General features: G+C 32.9%; 1 protein-coding gene across 1 annotated transcript; it reads left to right on the top strand.

Moving 5' to 3' along the window:
• The first annotated feature begins 732 nt into the window (after positions 1–732).
• Positions 733–9,679, top strand: Inx7 (innexin 7). The gene is made up of 4 exons (XM_075300817.1): positions 733–1,337; positions 1,424–1,604; positions 5,428–5,959; positions 9,175–9,679. The coding sequence occupies exons 1-4, from the start codon at positions 1,104–1,106 to the stop codon at positions 9,473–9,475; spliced, it is 1,248 nt and encodes a 415-aa protein (XP_075156932.1). The 5' UTR covers positions 733–1,103; the 3' UTR covers positions 9,476–9,679.
• The last annotated feature ends 10,346 nt before the right edge of the window (positions 9,680–20,025 follow it).

A 20,025-nucleotide genomic window follows, 5' to 3' on the forward strand; every position in this document is an offset into this window, starting at 1 on the left:
AAGGCACAAAAGTGTCAACTTTATCAACCCTGCATTAATAACATTTTAAATGGAACCAATTAAAAAATTGATATTTGCTACTGAAATCAATTAATTTTAACTATTAAAAATCACTTTCTTTACTGAAAGTGATTAATTGTTTTAATTAAAAATTAAGATTATCATTTTTTAACTCACTTAGTCTTTCTATTTTTATTAAAAAGCTAATTGTATCAATTAAATTTTGCATTGAAAATGTTCAACTTCAACACATTTTTTAATTGGAAATATTTCCATCCTATGGCGGAGGATAAAACAATAAGGAAGTGTTTTATATTTAACCTTGTATATTTTGGGATCAGCTCGGTGTTTAAGTGCTTTAACTTAAACTAAAATTGAATTCAACATTAATATCATTAATATTATTGATAATGCAAATTTTACTTGTAAATTAGATTTTTTAATAGAAATTCAAATATAAGAAATATTTATTAGCAAGAACCCCAAAAAACTGCAACATTGGTTCAATTGAGAAGTTCCGCTGTGCTTAAACAGTGTTATCGTAATAACACCGTGCTCTTTATTCCGGAGAATAATTTGAGTCAAATTTCACTTGAAGAAATGTTATCTTATCAAAATATGAAATAATGTATTATACTTCAACCATGGCAGAATATTTTCAACTCAAAACTATTGAAGAAATACACGAACGGACGATTCGAAATAGTATATGTATACGTACAATACATATTTCTCCTTTTAATATTTATTTTTTATCAAACTTTGAGGTTTGTTTTCTTTTTATTCAGAAGAATTGAAGAAATAACAAAATACCAACAATTTCGCTCCATTTTCTGAGGGACACTCAGGGCTGATATGAAATATTGAGAATGAAAATCGTCAGTAGACGAAATGAATTTCAAACGATATGAGGACGTAGTGATTTAACGCGCGGGTTATAATACGAAAAACAATATAAATAAAAGTCAACGGAAATACGATATAAAAATTAAAAATCGAAATATTATAATAAATGAAATAGTTTCCAAATCTATTTCAAAAAATTTGTAATTATTAACGACTTTTTGCTATTTGGCCAAGTGAAATTGTGAAAAGTTAACAAAATGTTGAATACATTTAGTTCAGTGGCCCCTTTTTTGAAATTCAATCCGAAACGGGTAACCATCGATAATTTTGTGTTTAAGTTGCATTATCGTTGGACTTTTATAATTTTACTTGTGGCCACAATATTAGTGTGTTCCCGTCAATATATTGGCGAACATATCAAATGTATATCGGATACTATACCATCGCATGTGGTTAATACATATTGTTTTTTTACACCAACATTTACCTTGGTATGTATGTGATAGAGTAGAACACCCTAATATACGTTCGCTAAATTAATGATGACCTATGCTTGCTATTATATTTCTCTTCATAGGTACGACATTTGAATAATACAGCCTTGGCCTCAGGTGCCATATTTCAACCGGGCATTGGACCCTATGAGACTCAAGAGGAACCCATTAAGAGGCATGCCTATTACCAATGGGTTCCATTTGTACTTTTTGGTCAAGCTATATTCTTTTATTTACCCCATGCATTGTGGAAATCATGGGAAGGTAAGATACTAATATATTGCGTATAAAAAAATTTCTTTTCCCCGAAACGAAATGTAGAACTAATCATATGGCGGTTTTGGGTAATCGTTCATACTTGTCTCAAAAGAAAACCAACAACAATTTTAGAGGTACTCTAGCCACGATTACCACAATTGGTAGTATTCTACCAAAAAGGTCGATTCTTTACTGTTTGGTAGATTGATAAACTTCTCGATGTTTTGATAGAATTTTCAAAATATTCTTCTCCAACTAAGACGATCTTCAATTTTTTATAGGAATAAATTTTTGACAAAAATTTCTATAGAAATAAAATTTTGCGAAAATTTTTTATAGAAATAAAATTTTGACAAAATAGAAATAAAATTTTGCGAAAATTTTCTATACAAATAAAATTTTGCGAAAATTTTCCATAGAAATAAAATTTTGACAAAATTTTCTATAGAAATTAAATTTTGACAAAATTTTCTATAGAAATTAAATTTTGATAAAATTTTCTATAGAAATAAAATTTTGACAAAATTTTCTACAGAAATAAAATTTTAACAAAATGTTCTATAGAAATAAAATTTTGACAAAATGTTCTATAGAAATAAAATTTTGACAAAATTTTCTATAGAAATTAAATTTTGACATAATTTTCTATAGAAATTAAATTTGACAAAATTTACTATAGAAATAAAATTTTGACAACATTTTCTATAGAAATAAAATTTTGACAAATTTTTCTATAGAAATTAAATTTTGACAAAATTTTCTATAGAAATTAAATTTTAACAAAATTTTCTATAGAAATAAAATTTTGACACAATTTTCTATAGAAATAAAATTTTGAAAAAATTTTCTATAGAAATAAAATTTTGACAAAATTTTCTATAGAAATAAAATTTTGACAAAATTTTCTATAGAAATAAAATTTTGACAAAATTTTCTATAGAAATAAAATTTTGACAAAATTTTCTATAGAAATAAAATTTTGACAAAATTTTCTATAGAAATAAAATTTTGCGAAAATTTTCTACAGAAATAAAATTTTGACAAAATTTTCTATAGAAATAAAATTTTGACAAAATTTTCTATAGAAATAAAATTTTGACAAAATTTTCTATAGAAATAAAATTTTGACAAAATTTTCTACAGAAATAAAATTTTGACATAATTTTCTACAGAAATAAAATTTTGACATAATTTTCTACAGAGATAAAATTTTGACAATAATTTCTACAGAAATAAAATTTTGACAAAATTTTCTATAGAAATAAAATTTTGACAAAATTTTCTATAGAAATTAAATTTTGACAAAATTTTCTATAGAAATTAAATTTGGACCAAATCTTGTATAGAAATAAAACTTTGACAAAATTTTCTATTGAAATAAAATTTTGGCAAAATTTTCTATAAAAAAAAAAAAATTTGACAAAATTTTCTATAGAAAAAAAATGTTGACAAAATTTTCTATAGAAAAAAAATTTTGACAAAATTTTCGATAGAAATAAAATTTTGACAAAATTTTCTATAGAAATAAAATTTTGACAAAATTTTTTACAGAAATAAAATTTTGACAAAATTTTCTGTAGAAATAAAATTTTGACAAAATTTTCTACAGAAATAAAATTTTGACAAAATTTTCTATCGAAATAAAATTTTGACAAAATTTTCTATAGAAATAAAATTTTGACAAAATTCTCTATAGAAATAAAATTTTGACAAAAATTTCTATAGAAATAAAATTTTGCGAAAATTTTCTATAGAAATAAAATTTTGACAAAATAGAAATAAAATTTTGCGAAAATTTTCTATAGAAATAAAATTTTGACAAAATTTTCTATAGAAATAAAATTTTGCGAAAATTTTCTATAGAAATAAAATTTTGACAAAATTTTCTATAGAAATAAAATTTTGACAAAATTTTCTATAGAATAAAAAATTTTGACAAAATTTTCTATAGAAATAAAATTTTGACAAAATTTTCTATAGAAATAAAATTTTGACAAAATTTTCTATAGAAATAAAATTTTGACAAAATTTTCTATAGAAATTAAATTTTGACAAAATTTTCTATAGAAATAAAATTTTGACAAAATTTTCTATAGAAATAAAATTTTGACAAAATTTTCTATAGAAATTAAATTTTGACAAAATTTTCTATAGAAATAAAATTTTGACAAAATTTTCTATAGAAATAAAATTTTGACAAAATTTTCTATAGAAATAAAATTTTGACAAAATTTTCTATAGAAACAAAATTTTGACAAAATTTTCTATAGAAATAAAATTTTGACAAAACTTTCTATAGAAATAAAATGTTGACAAAATTTTCTATGGAAAATAAATATTTGCTAAAATTTTCTGTAGAAATAAGATTTTATAAAAATTTTCTATAGAAATAACATTTTTGGTGTTTTGATCTCATAACTATTGATCTCATGACCATAGCGTTGACTAAACTACAAGGGTAGCTTAACCAACAGAGGAAGAGAATGTGTGTCAAATTTATTTGGGCAAAGCCATATAGACTGCAAGATTCCTCATCAGCATCCTCTACTTGCAGCAAAACTATCAACCAATTATCAGAAAAAAATCTGGTAGTTCAGTAAACCTAAAGTGAACCACACTCGAACCCTCCTAAAAAAGGTTTATGATAGTTGGCCTTTGAATAAATAAATCTTTTCCTTTGCCACCGTCACATCATCGATGTGAGTGCAGTTGGCTGGGTTTATTTTGAGCGTGCTTCCTCTTACTTCATTCGTTTTTGTTTTTTATTGTTGGTTTGTACTTCAATCATATTTGTTGTTTTGATCTCAGCTTTATAACCATTGCGTTGACTAAACTACAAGAGTAGCATAACCAACAGGGGAAAATAATGTTTGTCAAATTTATTTGGGCAAAGCCCTGTAGACTGCAAGATGGATGGACGCACGTTTCGGAATTACCACATTCCACTACTTGCAGCAAAACTATCAACCAATTATCAGAATAAATTCGGGTAGTTCACTAAACCCAAAGTGAAAATTTTGACAAAATTTTCAATGGAAATAAAATTTTGAAAAAATTTTCTATAGAAATAAAATTTTGAGAAAATTTTCTATAGAAATAAAATTTTGACAAAACTTTCTCTTTAATTAAAATTTTTACAAAATTTTCTATAGAAATAAAATGTTGACACAATTTTCATCGAAACAAAATTGCGACAAAATTTTTACAGTAAGAACCTTAGAACTGTGAACGGATGTCTCTGCAGTATACCTCTGGATCACCTCTATGTGGAGACTAAGATCCTGTCAGTGCGTAGACAAATTATACGTTGTTAAAGCTATCTGCATACTAGGCAGGTCTGAACGGTATTCAGGAGGATATTGTAGCTGGAGCGGTGAGAAGCTACAAGGTTAATCTTCTTCCCGAAGTCCGATCACCGCCCATAGCACCGGATAAAAGAGATATCCCACGGCAGACTATGGTAGTTTTGGCTCAACTAAGATCGGGCAAGTGATTGATAGCAAAGTGTGCACCCCGCATTATGAATCCAAGATCACAACTTGTGGCTTTCCCATTTCGGGTGTATGGGACACTATCCAGTTCGATGGGACAATCTACATCATTTACGGGACAAGTTCACCGAATGCAATCCACTTTCGCTGTATTGGTGTTCTGTGTGTGCCGGTGGATCCATGTTAAGTCGACACAGAAACTCCCTTCAAGTGCTCTTAAACAACATCAAACCGTCAACATTTGTCAACATTTTCGCTTTGGGGAAAATTATTTCTATTGCGAGCTTTCGAATACAATCATTCAAAATAATCTTAAATCTCTTTCTATTCCAATATAGGTGGTCGTATCAAAGCTTTAGTCTTTGGTCTTCGCATGGTAGGCCTTACAAAATATCTAAAAGATAAGAGCTTACAGATAGGCCGTCTAAATGTACCTTCTCTCGAAGAGACTGAAATTCGTATTAAAGACATACGTCGTACAATGATCGATCGCATGCGTTTGAATCAATCATGGGGTGCCCATTTGGTCTTTGCTGAAATTCTCAATTTGTTGAATTTAATTTTACAAATCTATTGGACAAATGTATTTCTGGGTGGCGCCTTTTTGTCTTTGGGACCCAAGGTAATGCGTGAACGTTGGCACAATCAAATGGATGCCTTGGATGTGGTCTTCCCTAAAGTTACCAAATGTCATTTCCACAAATATGGTGCTAGTGGTTCTCTACAGATGCATGATACTCTTTGTGTGATGGCTTTGAATATCATCAATGAGAAGATTTATACAATTTTGTGGTTTTGGTATCTATTTCTGCTTGCCGTCACTGTATTGGGATTAATTTGGAGAGTTTTCACATTGTTCTTTTACCAAAGGTAAGTTATGATTAAATTGTATTATAAATATTATCATGTTATGTACATAGATGTGGCTAAATATGAGTTGAAGAAGAATTAGCGAATACATGAACGAAATGGAAATTTTATTGAAACCCAATAGAACACTTAAAATGCAAATCATTCTACTACAGGCTTGTAGATAGGGTTGTCGGCCAATTTATACCATACAAACCTTTTCAATCTAAGGTTGGGTTACTTTTTTGAACCTCTCTTAGACTATTCAGTCTATTGTGATACCATAGTTGTGCACTTCTCTCTTATCAATGAATGCTGCCAGATTCTATTTTTAGCTCATTGACAAGGGACTTCAATTTTCTAGCCGAGTCCGAATGGCATTGAACATTGCAGTGAAACAACTTAGAGATGCTTTAAAACGCTCCAGCATTCTGCATCCGTAATCTGGGGATCCACAGTACTGCAATGGTTAGTATGGGCGACTTGCATATAAAGGGCTATGGATTCCATCCCAGTTTCAGTCAGTAGTAGTTCTAAGATAAATATATGTCAGCATCTCCATAGTCTTAAGAATGGGGAAAGTTTATCGGATGTATATTGCCTTCATCCGAATGAGAGGATTTTTGCCGCGATGTAAATCATCTCAAAAATATTGACTAATTAGTCAATGTGGAAAATGGTACTAGATAAGCATCTCCACCTCATTGAAATATCTGTCTCTTTATAATATTTAGCTTAGGATGAAAAGAGGATTGAGGTTGCCCTGTCTCATATCAGCTGCCATATACATAAGCCTAAGTATTCGGCTTGTTGTGCGCTCCAACTTCTTCTTTCTATCGTACCATGTTGTTATTCCAGGAAATCTGTGTCCCCAGCGAAGCCCCCAAATTTCTTTTCAGTCCCTGTTTCCTTCACCGCTATGGTTCACCCGTTCGTTCGCGAACTATCGAACTCACCATCCTTAAAGCACGCCCTAAATGTACCATCCTTTGCTACTCCTATTCGGCGTAGATGTGCTCTCAATTCTAGCGGCCCTCTTGACTGTAGTCAAACTTTCCTTGAGTAGTTCTCCAGACTTTTTCTTGTCTGAACCACACCATAGTACTTTCGTTGCCCTTCCGACCCTTGCATTGATCTCGGTCACCCCATAGTATTTTCGTCGCCCTTCCGACCATTGCATTGGTCCACATCGCCTTATGTCTCGCCCTCACAGAAAAAAATATCACCAAAATATTTCCAATTAAAAAGTTAATTGAAGTTGAAATTTTTTTCAATTAATAAATTAATTGGTACAATTAACTTTTTAATCAAGATAGAAACATTAAGTTAATTAAGTCAATGATTGAACATTTTAAAATTTTTAATTAAAAAGTTAATTTATACAATTAACTTTTAATCAAATTCGGAAGACTAAGTCAGTTTATGATGATGATGAACATTTTTTTTAAATTTTTAGTTAAATTTTTTTTCAAACAATCAATTGTTAATCCAAATAAAAATTCTAAGCCAATTCAGAATGTAATTGAAAATAGTTACCTTTTTTAATTAATAAATTAATTGAGTTTTGCAATCAACATCAATTAAATTTTTAATTGAATCAATTAAAAAATTAATTGAAATTTGGCAATGAAATCAATTAATTTTTTAATCAAGAATTTTTTCTATGCCCAATTGAAACTGTGATTGATACTATCATTTTCGTGATTGAAGACATTTCAATTAAAAAATTAATTGGATCAATTAATTTCGTGATTGAATCAGAAAAAAATTTTGTGTGTGCTCTTTGCCTCTATTGGCTTTGAGTGCTCTAAGTTTACTTTCCTATATGTCCTAGATCTTATCGCCAGTTCATTTGGCTTTACGTTTCTTCTTATTCCTGCACCGATATGATGCAGATCCTGCCATATTCCGCCTATTCATGCGACCTTCATTGCCCTCCGACAATCTGTGGCAATGTTAAGGTTTTGTGGCCTCATTTTATTTCCGATCCAGAAGAGTGCTTTGGTCCGGTAAACCGAATAGGATCTCGGTGCCTGTGTCTTGCACATATACTTCCTCTCACCCTTCTTTGATCGGTGTTACAGTTATTCCCATCTGGTATTTGCACTGGGATCCCATTCTCCCATGTTCTTACTGATGTCGGAATGTAACACTCGACAGTTTTGGCCACCCTACGGATTGTTGCGACATCCGCCGTTACACCCACCGTCTCCCTATTATTCTTTGATGGATCGTTATGTTTCGTGTTTCTGTCCATTCTCCCAATCTCGCTGTTGATCTAAACCTCTATCGGTGTAGCAGCTGTTTCTCTCTGTTATCTGTTTTGGGGCCCCTTCTCTCATATTCTTACTGGCGTCAGAATGTTACATCCACCGCTGAAAAACTTTTTGGTGTTGGGTGGAAGCAGGAATCGAAGGTCGTGGGTTCGATTATTATCCTCAGTAATGCTGGTGACATTTCTGAGGGTTTTCAAAGCTTCTTTAAGTGGTTTCAGTGCAATTTGGAACGTCGTTCGGACTCGGCTATAAAAAGGAGGTCCCTTGTCATTGAGCTTAACATGGAATCGGTCACCACTCAGTGATAAGAGAGAAGTTCACCAATGTAGCATCACAATGGACTGAATAGTCTAAGTGAGCCTGATACATCGGGCTGCCACCTAACCTAACCTAACCTACATCCGGCAGCTATAGCCTACTCATACTCCCTTATTACCCTTTGATGCTTCGTTTTGTGTTTCAGTACATTCTTCCAACGTCTTCAATCCCATCGCAGCCATAGCGGATTAGCTTTTGATCTGAACCTCTACGGGTCTTACATCTGGTATCGTCTCCAAGGTTCTGGTTAACGTAGTCATCATTGCCCCAGTTATTCCAATACGTCCGTTGGACCCTTTGTAAAATTTTATGTTACACTTTTTCTCGATCAATGTCCACCAGACTATGTTACGATTGGCCTAATTATGCTCTCATATATCTAGCGCCTCACCTTTGGATTCAGACCCCTTTAAGAGCCCACCGGTCTTCTGCATTGATTTGGCTCTTCCAATTTAGTTTCCTCTCTAAGGTTACTCCTTAGTAGTATCAGACACTGGTATTATCTTGCCCAAAAAACTTGGTTCGCTATATTGGACAATTTTCGTCTTTTTTAGATTATTTAGTTACCATTTGTTTCAACTGTACTGCATTATATATTCTTTATGTTTTCATACACAACATTTTCTAAATTTATTTTCACAGTTTAAAATTCTCCCGTTTTTCCCTATATTGGGCCAAACCTGGCAGAGTGGACGACAAAGAATTATCAGCAGTTATTAGCAAATGCAATTTCTCTAATTGGATGTTTTTGTTCTTCTTAAGAACAAATCTGTCGGAGTTCCTCTTTAAGAAAGTCATCTTCCATTTAGCCAGTGAATTTCCCGATGAGCAACGTGAAAATTCCTTTAATGCAGCCATAGATCCATCGAATATGCAAACCATGAGAGTTGATGAAGTCGATCGACCCCTGCTGACAAAACCAAGTGGAAGTAAAATAGATTAAATGACTCTTAAAATAAAAGACAAAAACCAAAAACTAACAATAACCATGAATTTTCCCATGGAGCCCTGATTTTTGAGATACTTTTTAATCTATGTCATTATAAATACATACCAAATTCCATAGATATTAAGCATTATTATTATAAGTATTATGTTTTTATAATTTTCGAAAAACAAAATAAATAAATATACACAAATTTTCTTAGAGATTGTCTTTCATTCAAAACTAATCACAAAATAATTATTTGGTCTTTACAAGTGATTATTTTGTTTTCATTTCAATTTTTATGTATTTTACTTTAAGGCCCTTGAAATACTATTGTTAAACAATTGCTATGTTGTTATGGTTTAAGTAATTTTCGCAAAAAAAAACTCTTAAGGCTATCAAAATGCCATTAGACAATGTTGTCTATGGGATTATTACGGCTTATGCCGCAAGATATCCAAGGAGTGGCATACATTTGTTAGATTTTAATGCAAATAGGAATTAAATTGTCTGTAGAACTATTAAAACAGGTATATATGATTTTAATGAAAATATAAATTTAACTAAAAAGAAGTGTAGTTGATATTATTATTATTATTTATTTTCTTATTATTTCCGCTTAAGGCCTCTTTAAGAAAACTTGGTTTTTTCTTAGATGTGCAAAAACCGAAAGACCGTATTACTGTAAAACCTCTCAAAAGTCGACATTTATATTTGCTTACATTTTGTTCACATTTGGGAGGTGTCCGTGTTTCGGAGTCAAGCTTAAGAGGTTCCACTGTTTTTAGACATATAAACTGACTTTAAATTATGTAATTATAAACGGACATTAAATATTAATGGGGGAGCTACAGCTACATCCAGATCAGGGAAGATGAGGTTTGGTTGTGAACCTTCGAAAAACAGAGCTGGTACTCTTCACTAGAAGAAGAAAGATCATTGGATACAAAGCTCCTGAATTTCAAGGGACGAAGTTGAGCCTCTCATAACCAGCATGATACTTGGGAATTCTCTTGTTGTCTAAACTGTACTGGATGGAAAATACCGCATATAGAAAGCATATGCGGCATTGTACTCTTGTCAAAAATTAGTCGAAGAGCGATGGGGAATGCGTTCTTCCCTAATTGAATTTATACTGCAATCATAAGTCCTGTGGCTACAAATGGCTGCCGCGTTTAGTGGACAATCGCGAACCACCAAAATCAAATATTGAAAATTAATAGGATAATGACGCTATGAAGATCGCAGCCACTGGCGCTTTACGAGTAGAGATATTGATAGGAGTCTGCCCACTCTATTTCCACATAAAGGAAACAGTCGAGTTTATTTATTTTGTTTCTTATTCGATCTTTTTCTGTTTTAATAAAAATGCTTTATTTTGTCAAGCTTGAGATCTATTTTGTTTTTATTCTTTTCAATTCATCCGTCCTAATATTTCGCAATTTTCTTTGAATTGCTTCATCAGAGGTGTATGATCTATACTTAAACGTTTAGATACACTGGAGAGCACTTGTAGCAGGCATACGGAACTTCTTGCTGAACGTTACATACAGACAAACCCTATGGCGACTGATCATGTCTACCACGATATGCCGAAATATATTATACCTAGTATGGATGAGTGGGAGGCGAGGAGGGTACCTTTCGAAATTGATGACGATATGCCGAAATATATTATACCTAGTATGTGGAGTGGGAGGCGAATTGATGGTGGGTTTAAAATGGACCAAGGAATTGGCAACGGTATTAATTGCGGTGAACTAAGATTAAGCGAGTCGTACACATTAGATATCGATTGCAGTATCATTCAGGCAGAAATTTCTCCATTCACAATTTATACCTAGTATGGAGGAGTGGGAGGCGAGGAGGGTACCTTTTGGAATTGATGGGTTTAAAATGGAACAAGGAATTGCTGACGGTATTAATTGCGGTGAACTATTTTAGTACTAAGCGAAACGTACACATTAGATATCGATTGCAGTATCATTCTGGCAGAAATTTCTCCATTCACAAAAGCTGATCGTTGAGTTGCTGTTGATGAGGCCGTTATTAAAAAGCGATATCATCGATAGTCAAGAGTCTATAAAGGCCTTGGGCAATGCAGACAAAAGGTTTAAGGTAGTCAGCCTATGACGTAGAGAACCCTAAGGTCTCTACACGGATGAAAAAGACTGTTTTTCATATGTTTGGCTATAAACATTATATGTTTGGAACACAAATTTTTAAACACAATATTTTTGAGTGCAAGCATATAATGTTCATAAACTAGCATAACATGTTTGGGACATATATGTTAATATGTTAGAACATATTATGTTTGGGGCATAAAATGTTTGTAAATATAATATGCTTGGATGCACACATATATTAATTTAGAAATAGCCTATAAACATATATGTGTTTAGTAGCTTGGAGCGCTATTTAACAGGGAGCGATATTGAATTAAGTTGGTGGTTGTTGCTTGTTATTACAAAATTAACATTTTATTTTTCCTTGGGCAATTGATCAGCTACTTCTTTGATCCTTACAAACTGTGTGGTCCGCTGTTCGAATCCCCGTCCGGCAAAAGGTAAAATTAAAATAAAAAAAATCATACAATTGAATAATTTCTTCTACAATGTTTGTATTACAGAAAAAGGTGCTAAGAACTAAAAAATCTCGTGGAAGTGAGAAAGATGTGGGGGAATATACAATTGGGCAGAAACAAAATTTTGAGCATTCAGGTCGAAAAGCTATGTTGTCAGCACCTATATTACCTGTTTATTTTCATAATTCATTATGATTGTAAATATATAAATAAATAAATAAAATTTTGAGCACAATATTGTTTGGGAGAATTTTTTTTAAGCATATAATATTTTTGGGTGCAAAATGCTTCCAAACATATTATATGTTCACATAATAAAATATTGTTTTTTGGAAGACAACATTATTGAATTTGGATGCAAAAATACAAAATGTTTGGAACTTAGACTACCCAGATATATATTGTTTAGACCAATATGCTTTCAAACATATTATATATTGGAAGAGATCAAACATATAAATGTTTGGACAATACCCAAAAATGTATATGCTTGAAGCAAAATATGTTTGGGAGTATATGTTACAGAAGCGATTTTTTGTGAGCGTGTACGTCACTGAACAGCATAATGTTGATAATTGGCACTGCGCAATAATGGGAAATGAAGAAGCAGATGTACTGACGAAGGAATGCAATCGTGGAATGAACAATGTTCTTCCGGATGTTTTTCCTTCGCCGTCTTCATATCTTTATAGGATTCATTTGAAATATGATAAACTATGGCGAGAACGTTGGGTTGCGAGCAAACCAAGTTGATATGGGACGAAACGAACCGTAGTATTTGCGAAATTCTGATGGTGATGAACACGCAGGAGTTGAGACCTTTAATTGAATTATAACTGGACATATGTAACACACTTGGGAAACATATGGTAAGAATTGTCCTCAAAGATGATGATATTTTCAGAAGAAGGAATCTGTACGCGGGATATACGGATGGCGCTTACCACTTCCTGCATCAGTGTCCAGCATTATCCAGATACTGGGCTCCTTTTTCTTGCAGGCTCTCATCGATCTGCGGGAGTGTAGCTTGAGGAACATTTTCGCTTTCATCAGGGCCTCTGGCTGGTTGGATGATAAGTCCCCGGTCTGACACATAGATGGCGTCGCTAATATTAAATGCATATTATTTTTTATATAGTACCAACCTTCAAATGATTCGTGTCAAAATTTGAGGTCTGTAAGTCAATTAACTTTTGTTATTGTGAACAACATGGAAAAAGGAATTGGCGTCGCTATTATTTTTTATTATTTTTATATAGTACCAACCTTCAAATGATTCGTGTCTCAATTTGACGTCTGTAAGCAACTTTTGTTATTGTGAAATAAATGAAAAAAAGGAATTTCGTGTTTTGATAAAATACTGTTTTCTGAAGGGAAAAAATACGGTGGAAGAAAAAACTTGGTTTGACTCTGCCGCAGGGATATGCGGCAATATTTGGATATGCGGAAGCTCTGTGCAAAATGGGTGCCGCTCGAGCTCAAATTTGACCAAAAACAGCAACGTGTTGATGATTCTGAGCGGTGTTTGCAGCTGTTAACACGTAATACACCCGAGTTTTTCCGTCGATATGTGACAATAGATGAAACATGGCTCCATCACTACACTCCTGAGTCCAATCGACAGTCGGATGAGTGGACAGCGACCGGTGAACCGTCTCCGAAGCGTGGAAAGACTCAAAAGTCCGCTGGCAATGTAATGGCCTCTGTTTTTTTGGGATGCGCATGGAATAATTTTTATCGATTATCTTGAGAAGGGAAAAACCATCAACAGTGACTATTATATGGCGTTATTGGAGTGTTTGAAGGTCGAAATCACGGCAAAACGGCCCCATATGAAGAAGAAAAAAGTGTTGTTCCACCAAGACAACGCACCGTGCCACAAGTCATTGAGAACGATGGCAAAAATTCATGAATTGGGCTTGGGAGCCAACTTGGTGCAATGGTTAGCATGCCCGCCTTGCATACACAAGGTCGTGGGTTCGATTACTGCTTCGACCGAACACCAAAAAGTTTTTCAGCGGTGGATTATCCCACCTCAGTAATGCTGGTAACATTTCTGAGGGTTTCAAAGCTTCTCTAAGTGGTTTCACTGCAATGTGGAATGCCGTTCGGACTCGTCTATAAAAAGGAGGTCCCTTGTCATTGAGCTTAACATCGAAACGGGCAGCACTCAGTGATACGAGAGAAGTTCAGCAATGTGGTATCACAATGGACTGTATAGTCTGAGCCTGATATTTCGGGCTGCCACCTAACCTAACCTAACCATGAATTGGGCTTCGAATTGCTTCCCCACCCAGCGTATTCTCCAGATCTGGCCCCCAGCCACTTTTTCTTGTTCTCAGACCTCAAAAATATGCTCGCAGGGAAAAAAATTTGGCTGCAATGAAGAGGTGATCGCCGAAACTGAGGCCTATTTTGAGGCAAAACCGAAGGAGCATTACCAAAATGGTATCAACAAATTGGAAAAAATGTGTTTTTCTTTGTTAGACCGGGGATTTATCAGCCAACCTGTTATAGCATATATTGGGAGTCCAAACAGGATGAGGGAGTCCAATCGACTCATAGGTATGTTTGGTCTTTCCGATATCTTTCGGCAACCATTTCCGCATGTTGCCCAAAGAGGAACAAACTGTCAAACATCTCACCAAGAACCTTGATGTTCTTGAGGGCATGTGGGAATGATCTGTCGAAATATTTGGATATCAACCTCCTGGTTCACTTCTTTCGTCAACGATGTGAAAATGGTTGACGTCGATTTCAGCAGAGAAAGTTTCAGATTTCTTTCGATAAAGAAGTTCATAGGTGCAGGTTCATTAATACTCTCCCCAATCTTCTGTGCGTCTCTACCTCCCATAACTATAAAAAAGTCGTTCGCATAGGTTATCAGATGGTCATGTGGTGGTGAAAAAAGAGCTCCTGTCACGTAGAAGTTAAAGTGGAGGGGGAGAGTACACAGCCTTAATGTTTAATGTAGTTTCTTCTTCTACCATATTACTTAATTGAGCGTAACATAAAAATTTGAACTGAATTGAAATAGATTGAATTGTATTCCTAAAAGTTTTGAGATTCTTTTCCCTTATTAAGTTTCCAGTATCCGTTAAGATGTAATAGATTAAAAGAAAAATGTAATAGGCTAAAGGAAAAAATTATTTAAGTTGCAACTCTATTTCTTTCTGTCCTTTTATTCTTTTGATCAAGTAGCCTGCGAGTTAACTTTATACTTCCTCTTTCTTGGCTCAGCCAGGAGCCTAAGCTCCATCGTCCAACACAGAATCTTGAGGAACCTTAGTTCTCCAATTTTCACTCAACTTCTCACCTTAGCTCTTAATTTAAAACTCATAATATATTATTCACTTAAAGTACGCCCTATTTGTACTTCCTGGGCGAGGATATTTTTCCTCTATGTTCCATATTGGACTTTTTACCAGCCATCTAGTTCTCCAACAATCTCATAAGATTATCAGAGAGGTAGGTTTCCGTAATAATCTTTAACATGGTGGTGTAGTTCACTACGAGTATATCAAAAGCTTTTGACAGATCCAATGCTACAATAATCATAACTTTATGCGGTCTTTTACAATTTAATCCGGTAAAATCATAAATTGCTTCAAAAATCTAGCGTTCTCATGTTCTCCTGGTTTCAGAAACGAAACACTCTATCCTGTCGTCCAGATATCTGGTAGTTCGGGGGTGCCGAAGTTATGGGCCAGAAGCCTAGCACCATTCTCTCCAATGTGTTTCTGCATCCTCGTAGCTAAACGATCTGGACCAAGTTTGGTACAACTTTTGGCAGAATTTATCGGCCGGAGTACACATATAAAAAGGTTATTTGAACCAAATTTTAATGAAAATTCGCACACAATTTTGAATACAAACCTTGAAATTTTCTTCAAAATAATTAAGTTGCCAATATTTAATTGTAACCATATGAATTCGCATGCCACGAGACTCACCTAATAACCCTGTTGCTTAATAGTTTAGCTGTGTTGTGAACAAATCGTTAAATTCATCTACGCTCTTAAAAGCTGTTATTAATTAATTAGAATTTTGAAAAAACATGTTTTCTATTACGTATCACTGCTATTCATTAAAAAAAAATCCATCAATCGATATTAAAGAAAAAATTGCAACCGAATAGAGTGTTTTTGCCAGCATTACAGTATTCACTTGATTATTGGTAATTTATCATATTCATTGCAAATTAAAATTTATTTATTTTAACTTAATACTAATTCATTCATGTATGCTGGCAATTAGAAATGAATTAGTACGAGTATTCGCTATGCAAATTTGTATGTCTCATAACAAAACTAGAAATTAGCAAATTCATAGCTTTTCAACCTTTTTCTTTTTGGTTGAGGACGTATTGTTAGTTGCATACATTTCATCTTAGGCCAATTGAAGATTAAAGTATTCTAATGGAACAATTAAGATCAATAAAAAATTGCAATGGCATTTGTAATACAATTCAAGAACATTTTTCAATATCTAATGTAATTTATTGATGCTTAAGCCGAGGTACGCTACAATATGTTCGTTTATTTTTGAACCAATACAATGAAGGTAGAGTTTTTTAGGATTTATATTAACCATTAACTAACAAAATTTTCTTTTATTAATAATGTTGCATTTTTCAAATAAAATTTTATTTGTTTGTCCCCAAAGAATACTGTTTTACACTGAAAATATTTTTATTTTCATTCTATTATTAGTTAACATCGTAATTTATTCTGTAGGGCATCTCTATTGCCTCTATCATCTCATCTGATCTAATCTTCTTCCATACAACCGAAAGGTAATTCATAAATATTTATTCCATTTACAAAAGTGAGGATTTAATTGAAAATATTTTTCTTTTTGTATTACAAGTAGTTTTTCCTAATGCAATGTGTATTCAGAAGAATGTGGGTGTTTTAATTGAAATTGAAATAAATTTATGCTATTTTAATTAGTCTATATGCCTCATTTGTTTAATTAAGAACACTTGAAAAAAGGTTAAATAATGGCGCGTGTATGTAAATGTCCAACAATGGCGAAGATTTTTATTTTGAACTATGTTTAAGATCAAATAAATTAATTTGGAAAACATACGGAAATATTGGTAAAAATAAAAATTTAGAGCTCATAACAAAACAAGTATATACAGCAGTAAGTTCGGCCGGGCCGAATCTTAAATATCCACCACTATGAATCAAATATTAGGGTTTCCATTGAAATTTCAGGGGGGTTTGATGACAGATATTCTCCCAAGCAGAGCAGATCAACTAGTACACTGAAAAAACAGTGAACCCACCAGGAAGAAAAATTTCGGTTAATTTTAGAAAATTTTGAATATTTTTAGAAAATTTTAACTAAACAGTATTACAAACGCTGGCATCACGCCGATGTCATTAAAATAAGTAAAAATTTTTGACAAATTCAAGAAAATTTAGTAGACATAATTAAGTTTTTTTCATTTGTTAAAGAAAAATTTGTAGTTTCAAGGAAAAATTTGGAGTTCAAAATTGCAAGAATGTCTTTAGTGACATACGAAGTTCATGATGAACGCATTTGTAGTAAAATTTGCAAATTTTAAGAAATACTGAACTATTTTGTGGAAGACACGAATTTAGTTAATCTTTATGCTTCATTTGTGTCTATTTTTTTCCTTGGTTTTAGTTAATTTAACTAACGTACACAAAAAATTATTAGAGTAAAGGAAACTTTCTCCAAACATAATAATTCCATGAACTAAAATAAAGTTAAATTGGCTTTAGTGAAATAGTGTACACTTCCCCAAGATAAATTTCAAGATTTTACCTATGAAGACTATATCAGATTCTGGATTTATAAGAACCATTTTTGTTTGAGTTTTAGAGGAATCATTAACACATCTTGTAAGTGTGCAAGAAAATTATAAAATAACGTCTTGATTTGAAATCTTACATCTGTAGATTTTCACCCTATAAGTAAAATCTGGACATTTTACATTGAGTTTCAAGCAATTTCCTAATCCGATACACGTTTTTGTGAGCCTAAAATACCAGAATATTTACAATTTCCGGCAAATCGGATAAAAACTACGGTTTCTAGAAACCCAAGGAGTTAAATCGGGAAATCGGTCTATATGGGGGCTATACCAAAATATGGACCGATACTCACCATTTTCGGCACACCTCTTTATGATCCTAAAATACATCTCGATTTCCAATTTCAGGCAAATTGTATATAAACTACGGATTCTATAAGCCCAGGACCCCAAATCAGGAGGTTGGTTTATATGGGAACCATTCCAAAACATGGACCGATACTCACCATTCTAGGCACACATTTTTATGGTTCTGAAGTACTTCTCGATTTCCAATTTCAGGACAATTAAATAAAAACTGTGGATTCTAGAAGCCCAAGAAACAAAATCGGGAGATCGGTCTATATACCAAAACATGGGCCGTTACTCACAATTTTCGGCACACCTCTTTATGGTCCGAAAATACCTCTAAATTTCCAATTTCAGGCAAATTTGATGAAAACTTCGGATTCTAGAAGCCCAAGAAGTAAAATCGGGAAATCGGTCTATATGGGGGCTATACCAAAATATGGACCGATACTCACCATTTTCGGCACACCTCTTTATGGTCCTAAAATACATCTAGATTTCAAATTTCAGGCAAATTGGATAAAAACTACGATTTCCCAAGACCCCAAATCGGGAGGTCAGTTTATATGGGGACTATATCAAAACCTGAACCGATATAGCCCATATTCGAACTTGACCAGCCTGCAGACAAAAGACGAGTTTGTGCAAAATTTCAGCACGATTGCTCCATTATTGAAGACTGTAGCGTGATTACAACAGACAGACAGCCAGACAGACGGACATGGTTATATCGTCTTAGAATTTCTCCCTGATCAAGAATATATATATTTTATATAGTCAGAAATCGATATTTCGATGTGTTACAAACGGAATGACAAACTTATTATACCCCCGTCACCATTCTATGGTGGTGGGTATAAAAATATGTACAAAAAAATTCTAAATATTAATTCTTTGTTAAACCTTGGCAAATATGACGACTAATTTCATAATCTATTTACTAATTAGATATAGTCCTATAAATCCGGTTAAAGATTTTTATATTGATTATTTATACTAATCAATGAAACACTGTATTACACAGTTTAATAACCTTTAAATATTAATATTAATATGGATTATTCAAGTATTTTGTTAATAACTGGTTTCCTTGTGTTATTGTTGCTCAGTGAGAAATTTATGGTAATATTATGCATACAATTTTAGTATTCTTTTTTTTAATTAAACAAATATTCTCAATATATTAGATTGAAAGTTAATGGCTTATATTTGAAGATTTCCAATTTTTATGAATATCGATTTCACTGGTTGATGAAGATTGTCAATAAATTGTGTCTGTCGTCTAGTAAACAAAAAAATTGATAGATTTTAACACTAACGTTTTATAGGGGTTGCCTATTATGTGGTGGGATTGGGCAACCCTAGTCTTGCAGTATGCTAACTGACAGCTCTATTATAAAACTTGACATTTTTCAGGTTATACGAACGTTTTGGCATACTAGCGCTACAGCAACTTAAAAGTTTCATCTCGCCCAAAAATACAATTAAACCGTGAGCATTTTCGTGCAATTTGTTTTACAATTTTCGAGGAGGATTAACTCCTTGAACTTGATTCAATTTGTTTTTTGCTATGCGCCAACTGAGACTGAGACTGAGATCATGAGACCTATCGTGAGATTGACACATCCTTACACTCATAGAAAAAATCGTGAACGGCGTGCACGTCTCAAAACGATCCGTTCACGAAAGTGAATCAACACACATGTGGTATCAAACGGAGAACAGACGGTGTTAATATTATTACTATTCATGCCAAATTTGGTTAAAATCAGTTTTTTCCGAATTTGGCAAAAAATCCAAAATACCCACATTTTCCTTATAAATCGCCACTGCCAAATCGAA

Source organism: Haematobia irritans, chromosome 3 (assembly GCF_050003625.1).
Source record: "Haematobia irritans isolate KBUSLIRL chromosome 3, ASM5000362v1, whole genome shotgun sequence".
Taxonomy (NCBI): domain Eukaryota; kingdom Metazoa; phylum Arthropoda; class Insecta; order Diptera; family Muscidae; genus Haematobia; species Haematobia irritans.